A 13,937-nucleotide genomic window follows, 5' to 3' on the forward strand; every position below is an offset into this window, starting at 1 on the left:
TGGCAACAAAGGAAATGAACTGAACATTTGCTTTTTAGGTGCCAACCTCACGTTTGTTTCACTGAAGATGGTTTATCTCAGTGAACCAGTGGGGCTGGTAATCAATCATCAATGTTTTGTGAAGAGAGCCAGGTACCAGCAATGAACTCGCTACCACTCAAATACACGGAACGACTGCTTAAAGGTCTAAGTAAACATAATTCTTAATGTGCGATCCAAAAGCAAAGCACAATTCTAGGGGCGCCTGGGTGGCTCATTCGGTTAAGCATCCGACTCTTGGTTTTGGCTCAGGTCATGATCTCATGGTTCGTGAGTCCAAGCCCTGCATCGGGTTCTGTGCTGACAGCATGGAGTCTGCTTGGGACTCTCTCTCTTCCTCTCTCTCTCTGCCCCTCCCCTGCTCTCTCTCTCTCTCTCTCTCAAAATAAACAAATCAACTTCAAAAAATTAGAAAACAAAACTTAAAAACAAAAGCAAAGCACAATTCTAAAGAAACACAAAAAAGTAACAAATACGTTAAAAATAACTCAAACAGTACTCCATAACCCGAGATCTACTTATAGGTCATCAACTTTACTATTTTAAAAAGTATGCATTTTGAAGGAAATGCGTGAAAAGCCACCTTTTATCTGCATAGCCTATGAAATCAGATCTTTGAAAAAACAGACACAAAGGCTAAAATCATACTTTTACATTCATACATGCTAATAACATGTTATTTGCCATAGAAAATGGTAATAATTTGAGAACTGGGTTTCCTAATTCACCATCAAAAACATTCACTTGCCTTAACAATTCTACTTACAGAATCTATAAATTGAAGTGTTTCTGCAAATTCTAAGAGGTTCTTAACATTATCCAGAATGGTGCCTTGGTGGACGATCATGCACCTTGCTGGAGAGGCACTTTCTTCAGGTAGGGAGCCAGGATCCACAGGCAGAGAGGGAGTGGAGTGGTGCTCTTCCAAACAGGAAACAGGTGCACTGTCTCCATGAGGTCTGGTGTGGTCAGCGATGGTGGTGCTGTGCCACCCGGGGTAGCTGCATGTGTGGTTCTGCGTCTAAGGGGGGGGGGGTGGGGGAATAAAGAAAGAGTAGGGAGAAGAAAGGGAGAAGGAACTTAGCAATGAAGTTGCACAAGGTATCAGATGCTGTTGGAGGAAAGATAAAAGTAGTTGCATCATCCAAAACTTGCGCCTATGAAACAGTCGTCAAGATGTTTCCTTTTATCGATGCAAGACCCTGCTTTTTAATAGTGGCATAGTCTGTCACCTATATGAACACCCTCACTGTCATCATTTTGCTAAAACTGCCAACAGAGAGACTGTGTCCTCAAGTGCCACTCTCCCATGGTCCATCTTAAAAGTCTACTTTAACATCATCTCCAAAAGGACCACGCATGGTTGCTGTGAACTAAGAATTGTCCTGTTCTCATTCTAACCTACAAAAAGGCCAGAGGACTCGAGAGTTAGAGTTGCTTTTCTCTGCATATGTTCTCATTGCTTCTATCCCTTTTTAATGTTACGGATTGCACTGATGCAGTGAAGGGCTGTCAAATCAACGTGGTTAGGAAAGCAGAAGGGCAAATTAACAGAAGTCTCCTTTCGGCATGACCATGCAACAAGAGAAATTGCAAAACATGAGCTAGAGTTAAAAAGTGGTCGAACTAACATATGCACATAATCATCTTATGATTTAACCCCAAAGACATGTATTCCTAAGAATACCCACTGGGTATCACATCTCTTTTATTCTCTTTGTTGCTGAACTAACTCTGTCACAAAGTACACGCTGATTTCTCAGTTTGCGGCCAATCACCAAAAAGATGTCAAAATTCAGTAATGGTCCACACGGCTTTCATGCATGCAAACAGAAGAGAGCAGCCGTGTTATTGACAGAGAGAGGACGTGTATCTTTTTCACAGGTATATACTGAACATGCTTCAAATCATATGTGAAATTAGAAAGTATGAAAATGTAGGTTAAGAAAAATAATAAAAGAAAAAATCAAATGAGTAGGTATCATACAGATACATAACTGTAAATAAAAGCAGATTTTCATTCATTTATATCTGTTAGTCGGTCTTTGAATTAGTAACAGTCCTGGAAAAACAGGAAGATTGATGGTGACAATCACAAGTGGATATTGTGTTTCTATTGCCACTCAAAAGGGCTACTTTTAATTTAGTGAACACACATGGTGATACCGACTGCATTTTACTACAAGCAACTTCTGTTCAAACAGTGTTAATGAATGGGCATCTAGGCAGCTCAGTGGGTTAAGCCTCTGACTTCAGCTCAGGTCATGATCTAGTGGTTCGTGAGTTCCAGCCCCATGTTGGGTTCTGTGTTGACAATTCAGAACCTGGAGCCTGCTTCAGGTTCTGTGTCTCTTTCTTTCTCCCTGCCCCTCCTCCACTCACTCTCTGTCTCTCTCTCAAAAATAAATAAACATTAAAAATTTTTTTTGAAACACCATTAATGGATCTACAGTCTTGATTAGTGTAACACTCAGAAGAGAAGGGAAAAGAGACAGGAGGGCACCGGGGTGAAGTTCTCCCCACATTCAAGCACCTGGTTGCCTTCTTACCGGTAGCGCCTGCTGTCCTTTGAGCTCATTCTCAGTCGACATTAGGAGCAATTCTAATTCCTTTATTCGCTTTTCTTTCTCAGGGTCTTCATCATTATAGTGTCTCTGAAATTAAAAGTAAAGGAAGAAAAACAGAGAAGGGCCTGATTGAAGCTACTGCAGATACAATGGCTGTGGCCCGCAGTCATGAGGGGCCATACAGCCCAATGAGCCTCAGCGTGAGACTGGCACCAACGAAATGTGGCACGAAGCTCTGTGAGTGTCATTCCACACCTAAGGGAGCGATGTGAAATCTGAGGCTCAAGTGGGTGCTGACTGATGAGCTGGTTCAACTTATGACATCAGAGAATCAGAGAATTCCTGAGCAGGTTTAACTCTAGAAGCGAAGATTGGTAGCTTGCTGGCCAGAACTCTACCCACCCCTCTGCTACTCCCTTTTTTTTTTTTTTAACATCAGTCAGTCAAGCGAAAATAAGTATTTACATGAAAGAAATAAAGCATGTCTTGAAAAAGTTGCTTTGAACAGCCAACGGGTTTCTTTACGAAATGGTCCTTCACATGATCTTACCTGAATGGCTGCAGCAGCTGGCTGAGGGACATTGACTATATTTACATGTAACGCTACAGGATATGGGACATGACCGGAGACCTAGATCAAAAAGGCAGACAAACAAAGGCCGAGTCATTCATGGTCACACACGCTTCAGGGGAATTGGCTTCCTCTAGGATTGAGAAAAAAAATACTGTACTAATAAAATTCACACATGCACAGAGGAAAAAAGAAACACAACAAAAAACCCTCTAGTTTGAAATTTTAGCCGGGCCTTTAAAAATAGCCAAATAAATAGCTTACGCAACGTAAAGAGATTTGGAGTGCTCGTTGATCTTGACCAAAAGCATCCCTTAATTAGAGAATAACACAATGAAAAATATAACCTAAAATATATTCATGAAGGTATGAAAGAAGCTGTAATGGGAAAAACTGATGACTTAGTTGTTTATAATAGAAATACTTTTCTTGGAATAACTATTAGTTATAGTAAAGAGCACAGAACTGCCTATGATGGTTCACTCATCTGAGACTTTTCTGGAAAGTCTGTAGTCAAATGAATGATAGAACAGACAGAGAAGAATAAAAACTATTCAGGAATATGATTTGAATATAACTTGCACACGGGCTCCATATTCTTGGCTAAGTTTCACCATCTATTACCGTTAGTTGTAAGATTCAAGTTCACTGATTTTATTCTTTATGCTTCGTATTTTTCTTTCCCCACCCATTCTGGACATTTCTTTCCCTAAATATAAATGTCTGGCAATCAGGAAGGCATCACACTGATCCAAAGGAGGACGAAAGAAGACATCAGAGAGTGGTGTCACAGAACTGCACCTGACTCGGAGTGAGAAGGTAAACACACGTGGAAGGAGCAAATTAAGACTTTTCTCCTAGATAGATCACTACCAGAATCAAACTTTACAGAATCAAACTTGCCGCATTTCAGTGTCAAAGGATCCCTGCTTTAAGTTTAATATGACATTCACTTTTCATTTTGGAAGAGAAAAACAAAAGCCCACAAATGCATCTTCATGACCCCATTCTTCTCCGGCAGGAACTTGTTAAGTGGATTTACATTCAAAAGCTAATCTGATCTGAAGCACTTCAGTTGGAATCCAAAAGCCTGGACTGCAGTCTGCCCTACGAGCTGTGCACCTCTGCAGATTACTTAACATCCTGGCTTCCCGGCATACACCAGGGGTAAGGATACCTCCCCCTATCTACCTCGAGGCTCTGAAGCGGGGTGATCACCTTTGTGGAAGGTCTTTGAAAAGTCAGCGACTGCGAGGTATTACTGTTACCTGGGGCTAACATAACCATCTCTTTCAGTAAACTAAATTCTCAGAAATGGCTTACGTTTTGCGCTTCAGAAATGTGGTAATAGGAATAATCATTGTTAACTGAAGTCTGGCCAGCTGGAGGGAGATGAGCTGAAGGTGGGGCATGAGCAAAACCCATCAAATGACTGTTCTTCTGAAAACTTGTGGCCACTGTTGGCGGGCTGGCTTTAGAAGACTCTTGCAGATAACCTTCCTGCTCGACCTTCCGACGCATTGTAGAATTCCAGTGGTTCTTGATAGCATTATCAGTTCTGCACAGAAATATATCATGTAAGAATTTTACAAAAAAAACATTTTAATTCAGATTAGAGTTAATTGACAGAAAACTGTTTCCCACAGAGACGTCTTCTTTGGGTCTTTTGTTTTTTGTGTTTTCTTTTAAATTGTTTTAGTCTTCCCGACCTCTGAAAGTCATGCTGCCTCTATTATCTAATTGAAAATCCATAGATTTTCCTTCATTACACAAGATGGAATAAATGTGGCTTTCGAGAAATCTTTAAATTTTGTAACTATTTTGTTTCCTTGATAAAAGAGAATTTTTCGATACAAACCCTTCCTGTTTATTCTGAGTGTTCACGGTACAAGACTCTAATACAACTTAAAGATCCAACTATTCTGGAAAATTACCGGCTTAGTAGGGCCTACACACCCCAACAGGCACACAGTAAAGTTTGGTGAATGATAATGATGTCGCCACTGCCTCACTGTCCACTCTTTGTCTCGAATGGCACTAGCCAGAAATTTTGAGTAAAAAAAAAAAAAAAAAAAAAAGGGGAAAAAGAAAAAAAGAAACTCCCACCTTTTGACGGCCATCTCAAATTGTTCTATAACCAGAGGTGACAACGGAAAATGGGATCCAGAAGGGGAAAGATGCTACATCCCCATATCAGTTCAAACTGAAAAGCATTTTCACTAAAGTCTTACAGTTCTCAGGAAAAGTTTCTCAATTCAAAAAAAAAAAAAAAAACAAAAAACGTTTTAGGCCTCCCTTTTACTATTTTGATGGGGGTGGGGGCATGTATGCTAAAGAAAGAGGAAGTTCAGTTGCCCCTTAAATTTTTACAAGAATCAACAGCATATTCTCAGGCCAGATGGGAGAAAAGGCCTTCTTTCCTCAGTATCTTGGATCCTGTAAGCTGATAGGGAGCCATGAGGGAGGCGGTGCTCTGGACCATCACCCAAGAATGCTACATAAACCATCAGAGCCATGGCCTTCTTTGAAGGTCCCTTTCTCCAATTCTGCTGCGTAAGAATATAATTTATTAAATATTTTCTTACATTGTTTATATAAGATTTATAATGAAGAGTATCTTCCAAATTAAAGAAAATGTGTCATAAACTGTTCAAGTGGGGAGAGTGCGACAAAAATGAGCTTCTAGAGATATCCTTCACGATGAGGTCATTTTTTGTGCCTTGTTCATTAAAAGAAAGCATAACACTGACATTGTTTAAAAACCTGGAAGCAGTAGGATAATTCTAGAAATACTCTTATTTCTTTCTTTAAAAGAAAAAAACTAAGCCAAGTGGTATAATGAAATGAATGTTGGTATCAGGAAAATGATAGCTGAGATCCTTCTGGTCACTTAACCAGCTGTATGAACTCAGACCAGAGACAAAATGTCTACCCTCAGTTTGCTTCTCTGTGTTTAGAGTTCTATAGTTTACGAAGTGCTTTGACAATCATTTTATTCGATACAAACATTGGCCCTGTGAAGTAGGCTATTATTTATTTTGCAAATGGGGCAACTGAAGCTGAGGAGAGTTCAATGACTCGGCCCAAAGTTCACTGTTGGATGGATTCTGGAAGTCCCCAACCAGATAAACTCTAAGAGCTCCTCCAGTTTTAAAACCTATGGATCTGGCATATCTAATGAAACACTTACAATCATGGGAATGTAATTCACTCGCTATACATTTAAAACAAAATGTTCAATACCCACTCCCTCATTCTTCCCAATCAATATATTTTTTGACATATTATTACCGTCCAGGCAGTAGCTTTGCGATTTCTGCCCATCTGTTCCCCAGTCTCTTGTGTGCCTGGTAAATAATTCTGTCTTCCTCTTCTGTCCAGGAGGTTTTCTTAACTTCTGGATTCAAATGGTTATGCCACCTCTCCCTACATTGTTTTCCAATTCTCCCTTTTAAGTGCTTGGCAATAACAGACCAACGTTTCGGACCGTATTTCTGTACAAGCTCTATCACCTTCAGATAAACACACAAAAATAACCTATGTTTTAATGTTATGTAATGACTCAGTGTAATCATTCTTCAGTGTTACAAGATCTTTAGAAAGGGTCTAAAACTCTGCTTTCATTCATTGGAAATATGGGAATAGAGTCCTCTGCTTCCTGTTTGTACACTTTACCTGTTTCTTCAAGTTGGGAAACATTTAATTAAGATGTCTGGGGAATATTCTTAACTGTGATTCGCACACCAATGAGGAAAGAACTTACTCTCTGATCTTCTTCTTTGGTCCAAGGCCCCTTGATGAGCTCAGGGTTTAGTACTTTCTGCCATCGGTGCTGGCACTGCACATCTGTTCGATTCTAGACAAATAATAAAGTATGCACTGTCATATAGATATGATGCGATAAGCACATGAAGACTTGGTTATTATATGAACCATACACAGACAATATACAGGAAACACGTTCAGGAACATTTTAGGGCATGTTTGGAGAGCCTATCTATCCCTCATTGCTTACAGCTAACAAACATACAAAGAATATATCAAAATTGGATCTAAAATTAGAAGCTCTACCTGTTAAGTGAAATAATCCTGCCATGCGAACTGAAGGACCCTCATATTGTACACATGGCTGTCGATTTAACTCAACCTTAACTTCAGCATGTGGAAGTGCCTCTATGAACTAAGACTTGTTAGCGATTCCACATGAAGGTTGGGCTTCCATGGAAACCTACTCTAAATGATTAAAGTTTGCCTCCCATTCAACCTAAGAGATGCACTTCAGCTTAGGGCCTCAAGTATTAATACTGCAGAACAAAAATCAATAAAGATAGGACGAGAGAGTATAATCTTATTAAGAGAGTATAATCTTATAAGAAAAAAAAAAGACAGATATGTAACTAATAGAAGGCAGAATTTGATTCATATGCAAGAAGAAACCAAAGCAAAATTATATTGGGCTGAGAGCAGAAGCTTTTCCTCAGGAGCAGAAATTATGTTTCCTTAGGAGGTGTCTGCAAAAGCTCTTGATGGGGACTTTGAAGGATGGATGGAACATTCTAGGAGGTGGCATCACCAAGGACAAAAGCCCAAAGGAGGTAAAGCAGAAATTAATTCAACCAAACCTGCTGACAGAGAGGAAGTAGGAAAGTGAACCGGAGCTGTATGCTGGAGCCGTGTGGAAGGGTCCCTAGGTGCCAGGTCTAGGCAGTGTACTTAATTTGTGAGACTATATATGTTACTGCTGTTGATTTTGAAAGGATACAGCTGCATCTTAGGAGGCTCCATCTGCCAACAGTGGTTGGGGTGGATGATAAAAGTGGACAGCTACAAATAGAAAAGCCAGTTAGGAAGCCACCAGAATTGTCCAGAGAAGAGGGAAGGGGGCAATTCTGTAGAGCAACAAGGAGGATGGAGACAAGGGACTGACTGACAAAGGAATTTCAGATTCCTCAGTCACTGCTTAGACGTAGGGGATGGGAAGTGGAATAAATCAAAATGGAGTCCAAAATTTTCAGCCAGGGTACCAAAAGTATGACTACTGAAATAAACAGGAAATTCAAAAAAGCTAACTTGGAAAGACCATGAGTTCAGTCATCCTAATGTACACAAGTCATCAAAATGCTAATTTATATCACCCAAATAAATAAAAAGATTAAAATATAAACCATAAGTTATGGTTGAGGCAGTTCTCCCCCTGATTCTTGTATATGAGCAAATGTGTAATGTCTTAATACCCTCTCTCCGAATATCTTATTTAAATCATGGGGAGAAGATTTCCTTTCATAGAAGAAAAAATTACGAACTCACCGGGAGATAATTGGCAATAACTTTCCAGTCATCCGTTCCATTCTGTTCCACCAGCTTCTTCAGTTTTTCATCCTAAGACATTTAAAGTTAATCCTAGGATATCATTCATTTACTGTATAACTTTGCTCTAATTAGAGTAAAAGGGAACCAATCCAATAATCCAACCCAGGAAAAAAAAAAACTCAAAAATATCCAAATACAACAGATACTAATCTAATATACTGGTTTAGAGCATAGATTTATTTAGAGTCAAACAGACCAAAGTTTAAAACTTGACTTTAAGCTACTGACTAGTTACATACACTTGGGGATATCATTTGACTTTTTTTGGGCCTCAATACTGTCATCTACGCAGTAGCAATGCTGATGTCGAGGTAGTTATTTGGGGATTACGTGAAGTAGCTACGCGAAACATTTAGTACAATGCCTGGCTCACTGAATGTCTAGTATATGATAACTGTTCAAAGTTTTACTTGATAGGAAAAAGTTATGAACCCAAATGTTAGAGTCAATAGATATTCAACTATGGCAACAAATAGGATCTTGAGTAAGAACCAGTTCAATTTCTATTTTAACATCTCCTTAGTTCAACCTCTTTCACGAAAACAACAGAAGATCACTTTTTAATTACATTTGAAGGTATTTATAATGTAAGAAAGTAATTACATTTTTGTATCAACATAGTCATAATTTAAATGAGGCCAAACTTATTAGAACACAGAAGACACCACACGTCAGGGAGAAATCTTTCAGTTCACAAGTGTCTTCCTAAGCATGTTCCTTCAAGTAAAAAAGAACCCCCACCTTTCTGCAAAGGTAACTTTCACACACACTGTGAGTCCCGAGAAGGACACAGACACAGGGATTAGGAAACCAGTGTTAACAACAGAACTTCTATAGCTCTCAGGATCATCTGAGAGCACAGCCTCCATAGGTAAACTATGCATTTCCTAGGGACCTCCCTAGCAATCCTGCCAGAGCCTCTCAACTGGGGCTCTGGTGAGTGAAGTGGGGTAGAATGAAACTGAAGAAGAATCAATACTATTTAATCTAACATAAAATCCTCTGCAATCAGTCGCAAAAGTTTTTGAAAACTCTAAAGAAAAAGTAACTTTCCCCATACATTAATAATTTTGCTCCTTAAGTATTTTCCCATTTCTACAAAGATCAAGATTTTGATAAGCTAGCGGAAAGAGAAAGGTGGAAAGAAGACACATCTCCACCCATCATTGCACACTGTTAGAACAGACATTCATGTGTAATCCATTATGACAAGATAGGAGTATTATGTTTCATACTTTTGTTTTGTTTTTGGACATAGCAATTCATTCACTTGTACAGAGAATACTTACTACCATCTCACTTTGTATCAAGCAATTCTGGGCTCAGGGAACACGGAAACGAACAGACGTTTAGCCCTGCCCTCGGTAGGTTTGTAGTCAGCCTACTGGGGGAGGCACACGTTACAGCAGCAGTGAGGACGAATGTGTAGCCAATGCCTGGAGGATGCATCTAACCTGCCTGGGGAAGCCAGGGATGGCCTCACTGAAGAGGTGATGTCTTCACAGATGATGAAGAAGGAGTAAGGAGTTGTGCAGAAGGGCAAGAGCAGAAAAGGTAGAGAGAAACACAGATGAAACATACACTGAGGACGGGAAATTCAAAGAACTACAAAGAGTTTGGAAGAGGATTGTATGGCGCACGCGTGGGGGGAGTGCTGCGAGTTCAGCATGGTGCATAGGCTCATGCTAATGAGTTTGAGCACCTGTAGTTTAGCTGTAACATTTTCTTCATAAATTGACACACTCTAGGTTTATCCCATGTTTTGATAACATGATTATTTACCTCTTCCCTGGTCCACCTAGTTTTCCCCAAGTGACGCTTTCCAGACTTGGGAAGCAGTCCATCATAGTCATGATCACACATCTCAATGTCTTCGTCATCCTCGTCACTGCTGTATATGCTGCAGAAATAAAAAATGGGCAGACGGGGACTGAAACCAGAAGACTTAAAACTATTGGATTACAAAACTTACAAAAAAACTCAATCTTTTCAAAGGTTACGAAGATAAAAGTTTGAAAACTCGCACAACAAGACTGCTTTCTTCATTCTGTTGCTCTAGTATTGTAAACTGGTTCTGCTGTTATTGGTATCCACAGATACGGCAAAGGACCTGGAACTTTCTTATTGCTCTGCATGTTTAAACCTGCTGTGACTGTCAGCCCAGTGACAAGTTACACATTTGGCAACCTTCCAACCAATGGAGGTTTAAGTTTAAAACTTAATGTTAAGGACAATCAAAGAAACAAGAGCCTATGTCCTTCACATAAGTACACACTCAAAATCTTTGGCATGCACCACATCACTTAAATAATATTTCTCCAATAAAATAAACAACTCAATCATGCTACTCCAGTGGTACTGGTGTTTTATTGGGAGAAAAAAAAAATTCAAGAAGTAATACACCCAACAATACAATTATAGTCATCCCTTAAAGATTAGAAGATTAAGAGAATGTAAGAGGAAAGGATTTAAAAAACCTGAGGAAGGATAAGGCCATCAAGTGATCAGACGGTTTCATAAAATTAAAATATCCATTAAAATATTAAAATATCCCAAAAGCATTAAAATATCCAACAGCCCCAAACTCCAGCACAGTTGATCCAACCTGTGGCCGTGATTACAATACTGTTTCCTAAGTAACTAAATGAATAATTAGGCCACTTGGTAGTCAGACTCTTACTGACTTTTTTGTTTTGTTTTGTTTTTTTTCTATTTCTGACTGAACGGTATTTGAAACCTCTTAAGATGTACCTGATTCAAAACTGAGGGATTCCCCCAGATGGCTTTAAAAAGAATGCATTAGTGTTTTGAAGAGAGCTTTTCTTTTACCTAGTAGACAAAATTATGAATTTTGATGACTTTTGAAATAATTCTACACTTCAGGTTTATTAATCATATACTAAATAGATGGCAGTAATGTTACAGCCAGTAAAAGTTACAGTTTACTTTTACCTATAATTTTACTTATACAACGTATGACACGCTATCTTAAATTGTATCTTAAGAAATTAATGTAATACAAACATATCCTAAATATCTTAAATTATACTATCCTAGAAACTTCAGTAAAATTTTCCATTGTAATATTGAGAAATCCACCAAACTGAGAACAATAAAAATGCTGATATAAAGCAGCATCATGATGCAAATTATTATTTTTAAAAAGGAAATTTATATTTATATCAGGTTTTGTCTTCGCAAACTAACTTACAAGTATAGATATAATACAAGTGCACGATATATACACAATATGTATAATTCATACATATAGAATACAGGTATATAATATATACAAATATATATACCCTTACAAGTCCTTACAAGTCAAGCAAAATATATATACCCTTACAAGGGTATATATACCCAAATATATATACCCTTATATATATATATATATATATATATATATATATACCCTTATATATATATATATACCCAAATATATATACCCTTACAAGACCTTACAAGTCAAGCAAAAGTGCTTTCCAAAAATCCTGAATGTGAGGTTCTCATAATTTAAAACTATCATTTTGAGAAACAATCTGAAAGTCTAGGATGCATGGTGACAAGTAGGCTGTGATCCAAACTCCAAATGCCACTACAAAAGAGAGCTGTATTTATAATCTATAGTCAATTTTTATTTAGTGTCTATTCTTTAAAACAAGAGTCTACTCCTGTTCCCCACTGTCAACAAGAGGCTCTAAACAGTCTCTGATTAATAAATGCAATAGTTTCCCTTTAAAAAATCCCACCAGCAGCAGAAGATGAAAAAAAAAATATTTTCCCAGAGCTGTAGGTCAGCATCTTTCAAAAGGGTCATGAGGAACTCCTTGAAAAGCCCCCAAATGAAGTGGCCCCCTTATAAAATATCAGGAATACCAGGAAAACTAGGGTAGTCTGAACAAGGAGTCACAGATTCCATCTACTTTAAAGTGTTAGGTTTGGTTAAATCTGGAGATCACATTTTCAGAGGTGAGAACTACATTTTCCAAACTAGTAACTGGGCATCTTTCTCTTGGAAACAGCTCACCTCTCGGGAAGAAGCAACAAATACCGCCGCCCATAGGGGGCAGCCAATGTCAGGTGAGAGCGGGTAGGCATCAAACAGGACCAGGGGTCTGGAGACAACGGTGCCAGTCCCAGTTCTGCCTCCACCTCCCTGCATGACTCGGACAAATCACTTCCTCTCTCTCAGGACCTCAGTTCCTCGCCTATACCTAAGGACTTGGATTCTATTAGGAAGGTACTTTCCAGTGCTAATAAATGATGATTTCAGATATTCCCTGCTTCTTACAAATTCAGCACAGAGGCAGAGATGTGCAAAACCGAAGTCCTGGGGGGAAATGTGGTGTGGAACTTCCGTAGGTCCTGAAGAGGCCACAAGGGCAGCAGGGAGAACCCAGGGCGGCCCACAGTCCGCTCCTGGGTCCATCAGCAGGTTGGGAACCCGGGCTGGCTTTTAAGCTCTGCATGCGATGTCCTTGCTCTAAGTTGTCCTGGTAGGCTAAGTAGCACGGTTAATTTCTACTAAGGACTTGAAATAACTTTTCCTTTATCTGCTCAGACCCAACAGTCAGAGGACTTTCAAAGGCTGATTTCAGGCTTGATGCACTTGACTCCCCACCTGCTAGACCTGGTGTGGTTACAAGAGTACAACTATGAATATTACATTCTGTCAAGGAAACAAACCGTGCAAAGAAACGAAAAAGAAAAGAGGTGTTGGGGGTTGGGAAGAGGGAGGGGAGTGGGAGGAAGTGCCTTGTGGCCGCTACTGTGATTCTAGAAAAGGGGTTCAGACTCATTTCGCTGACCTGGTTAATAATCCCTGCCGAGTTGACGCTCGCCCTGCAAGAAACGGCTTCCAGCCCGCAGCCGGGTTTCTCTTCCCCCTGAGGCAGGTTCAAGGCTCCCGCCCCTCCAGGCCGCCACCCTTCTCCGCTACCTGGGAGCTGCAAGGAACCTGCGCGGCCCCGCCCCACCCGCCCAGCCGAGATCGCGGGGCGCGGAGCCTCCACCGCGCCTCCTCCCAGCACCCCTTCCCAGCTTCCTTCTTCTCCTACTCCTAGTTTCTGCTCTCAGAAAGAAAAAAAAAGAAAAGAAAAAAACATAGGTGCCTTGGCTGTTCTGCTGTTAAGTCCCAAAGGCGAAGGTGAAACCACTTCAAGGCCAGCACCCCCGCCCCGCGTGGCGGGGCCTTAGGCGAGGCGTAGGGAGCCCAGGGGCCCTCCAGGTGGCCTCCCATTTTCTCCCGCGCCCAGCCATGCCTAGGCGCTGCTTCCCGCCTGGCCAGACTCGACCCGAGGGTGCTGGGGCAGGGCCCACACCCACGCTGTTTGCAACTTCCCAGCGCTGCGCAGGGACGAGCGACAGCCGGTTCAAAAACAAATAAG

The 13,937-nt window shown here is 40.3% G+C and overlaps 1 protein-coding gene across 2 annotated transcripts in view; it reads right to left on the minus strand.

Annotated features, from left to right (window-relative positions):
* The window catches only part of MYB (MYB proto-oncogene, transcription factor), a 33,620-nt gene that overhangs the window by 18,406 nt on the left and 1,277 nt on the right, over nt 1-13,937 (minus strand). For both annotated transcript variants that reach the window (XM_047102841.1, XM_047102842.1), the window contains exons 2-9: nt 10,330-10,447; nt 8,485-8,556; nt 6,941-7,033; nt 6,469-6,689; nt 4,501-4,735; nt 3,157-3,237; nt 2,589-2,693; nt 806-1,060 (exon numbers count right to left, since the gene is read on the minus strand). In XM_047102841.1, coding sequence (XP_046958797.1) covers nt 806-1,060; nt 2,589-2,693; nt 3,157-3,237; nt 4,501-4,735; nt 6,469-6,689; nt 6,941-7,033; nt 8,485-8,556; nt 10,330-10,447 — 1,180 coding nt within the window. The remainder of the gene's footprint in view (nt 1-805; nt 1,061-2,588; nt 2,694-3,156; nt 3,238-4,500; nt 4,736-6,468; nt 6,690-6,940; nt 7,034-8,484; nt 8,557-10,329; nt 10,448-13,937) is intronic.

The sequence above is a fragment of the Lynx rufus genome, unplaced genomic scaffold (assembly GCF_022079265.1).
Source record: "Lynx rufus isolate CCGP_SWC_20201006 ecotype Redwood Valley unplaced genomic scaffold, mLynRuf1.p SCAF_6, whole genome shotgun sequence".
Lineage (NCBI taxonomy): Eukaryota > Metazoa > Chordata > Mammalia > Carnivora > Felidae > Lynx > Lynx rufus.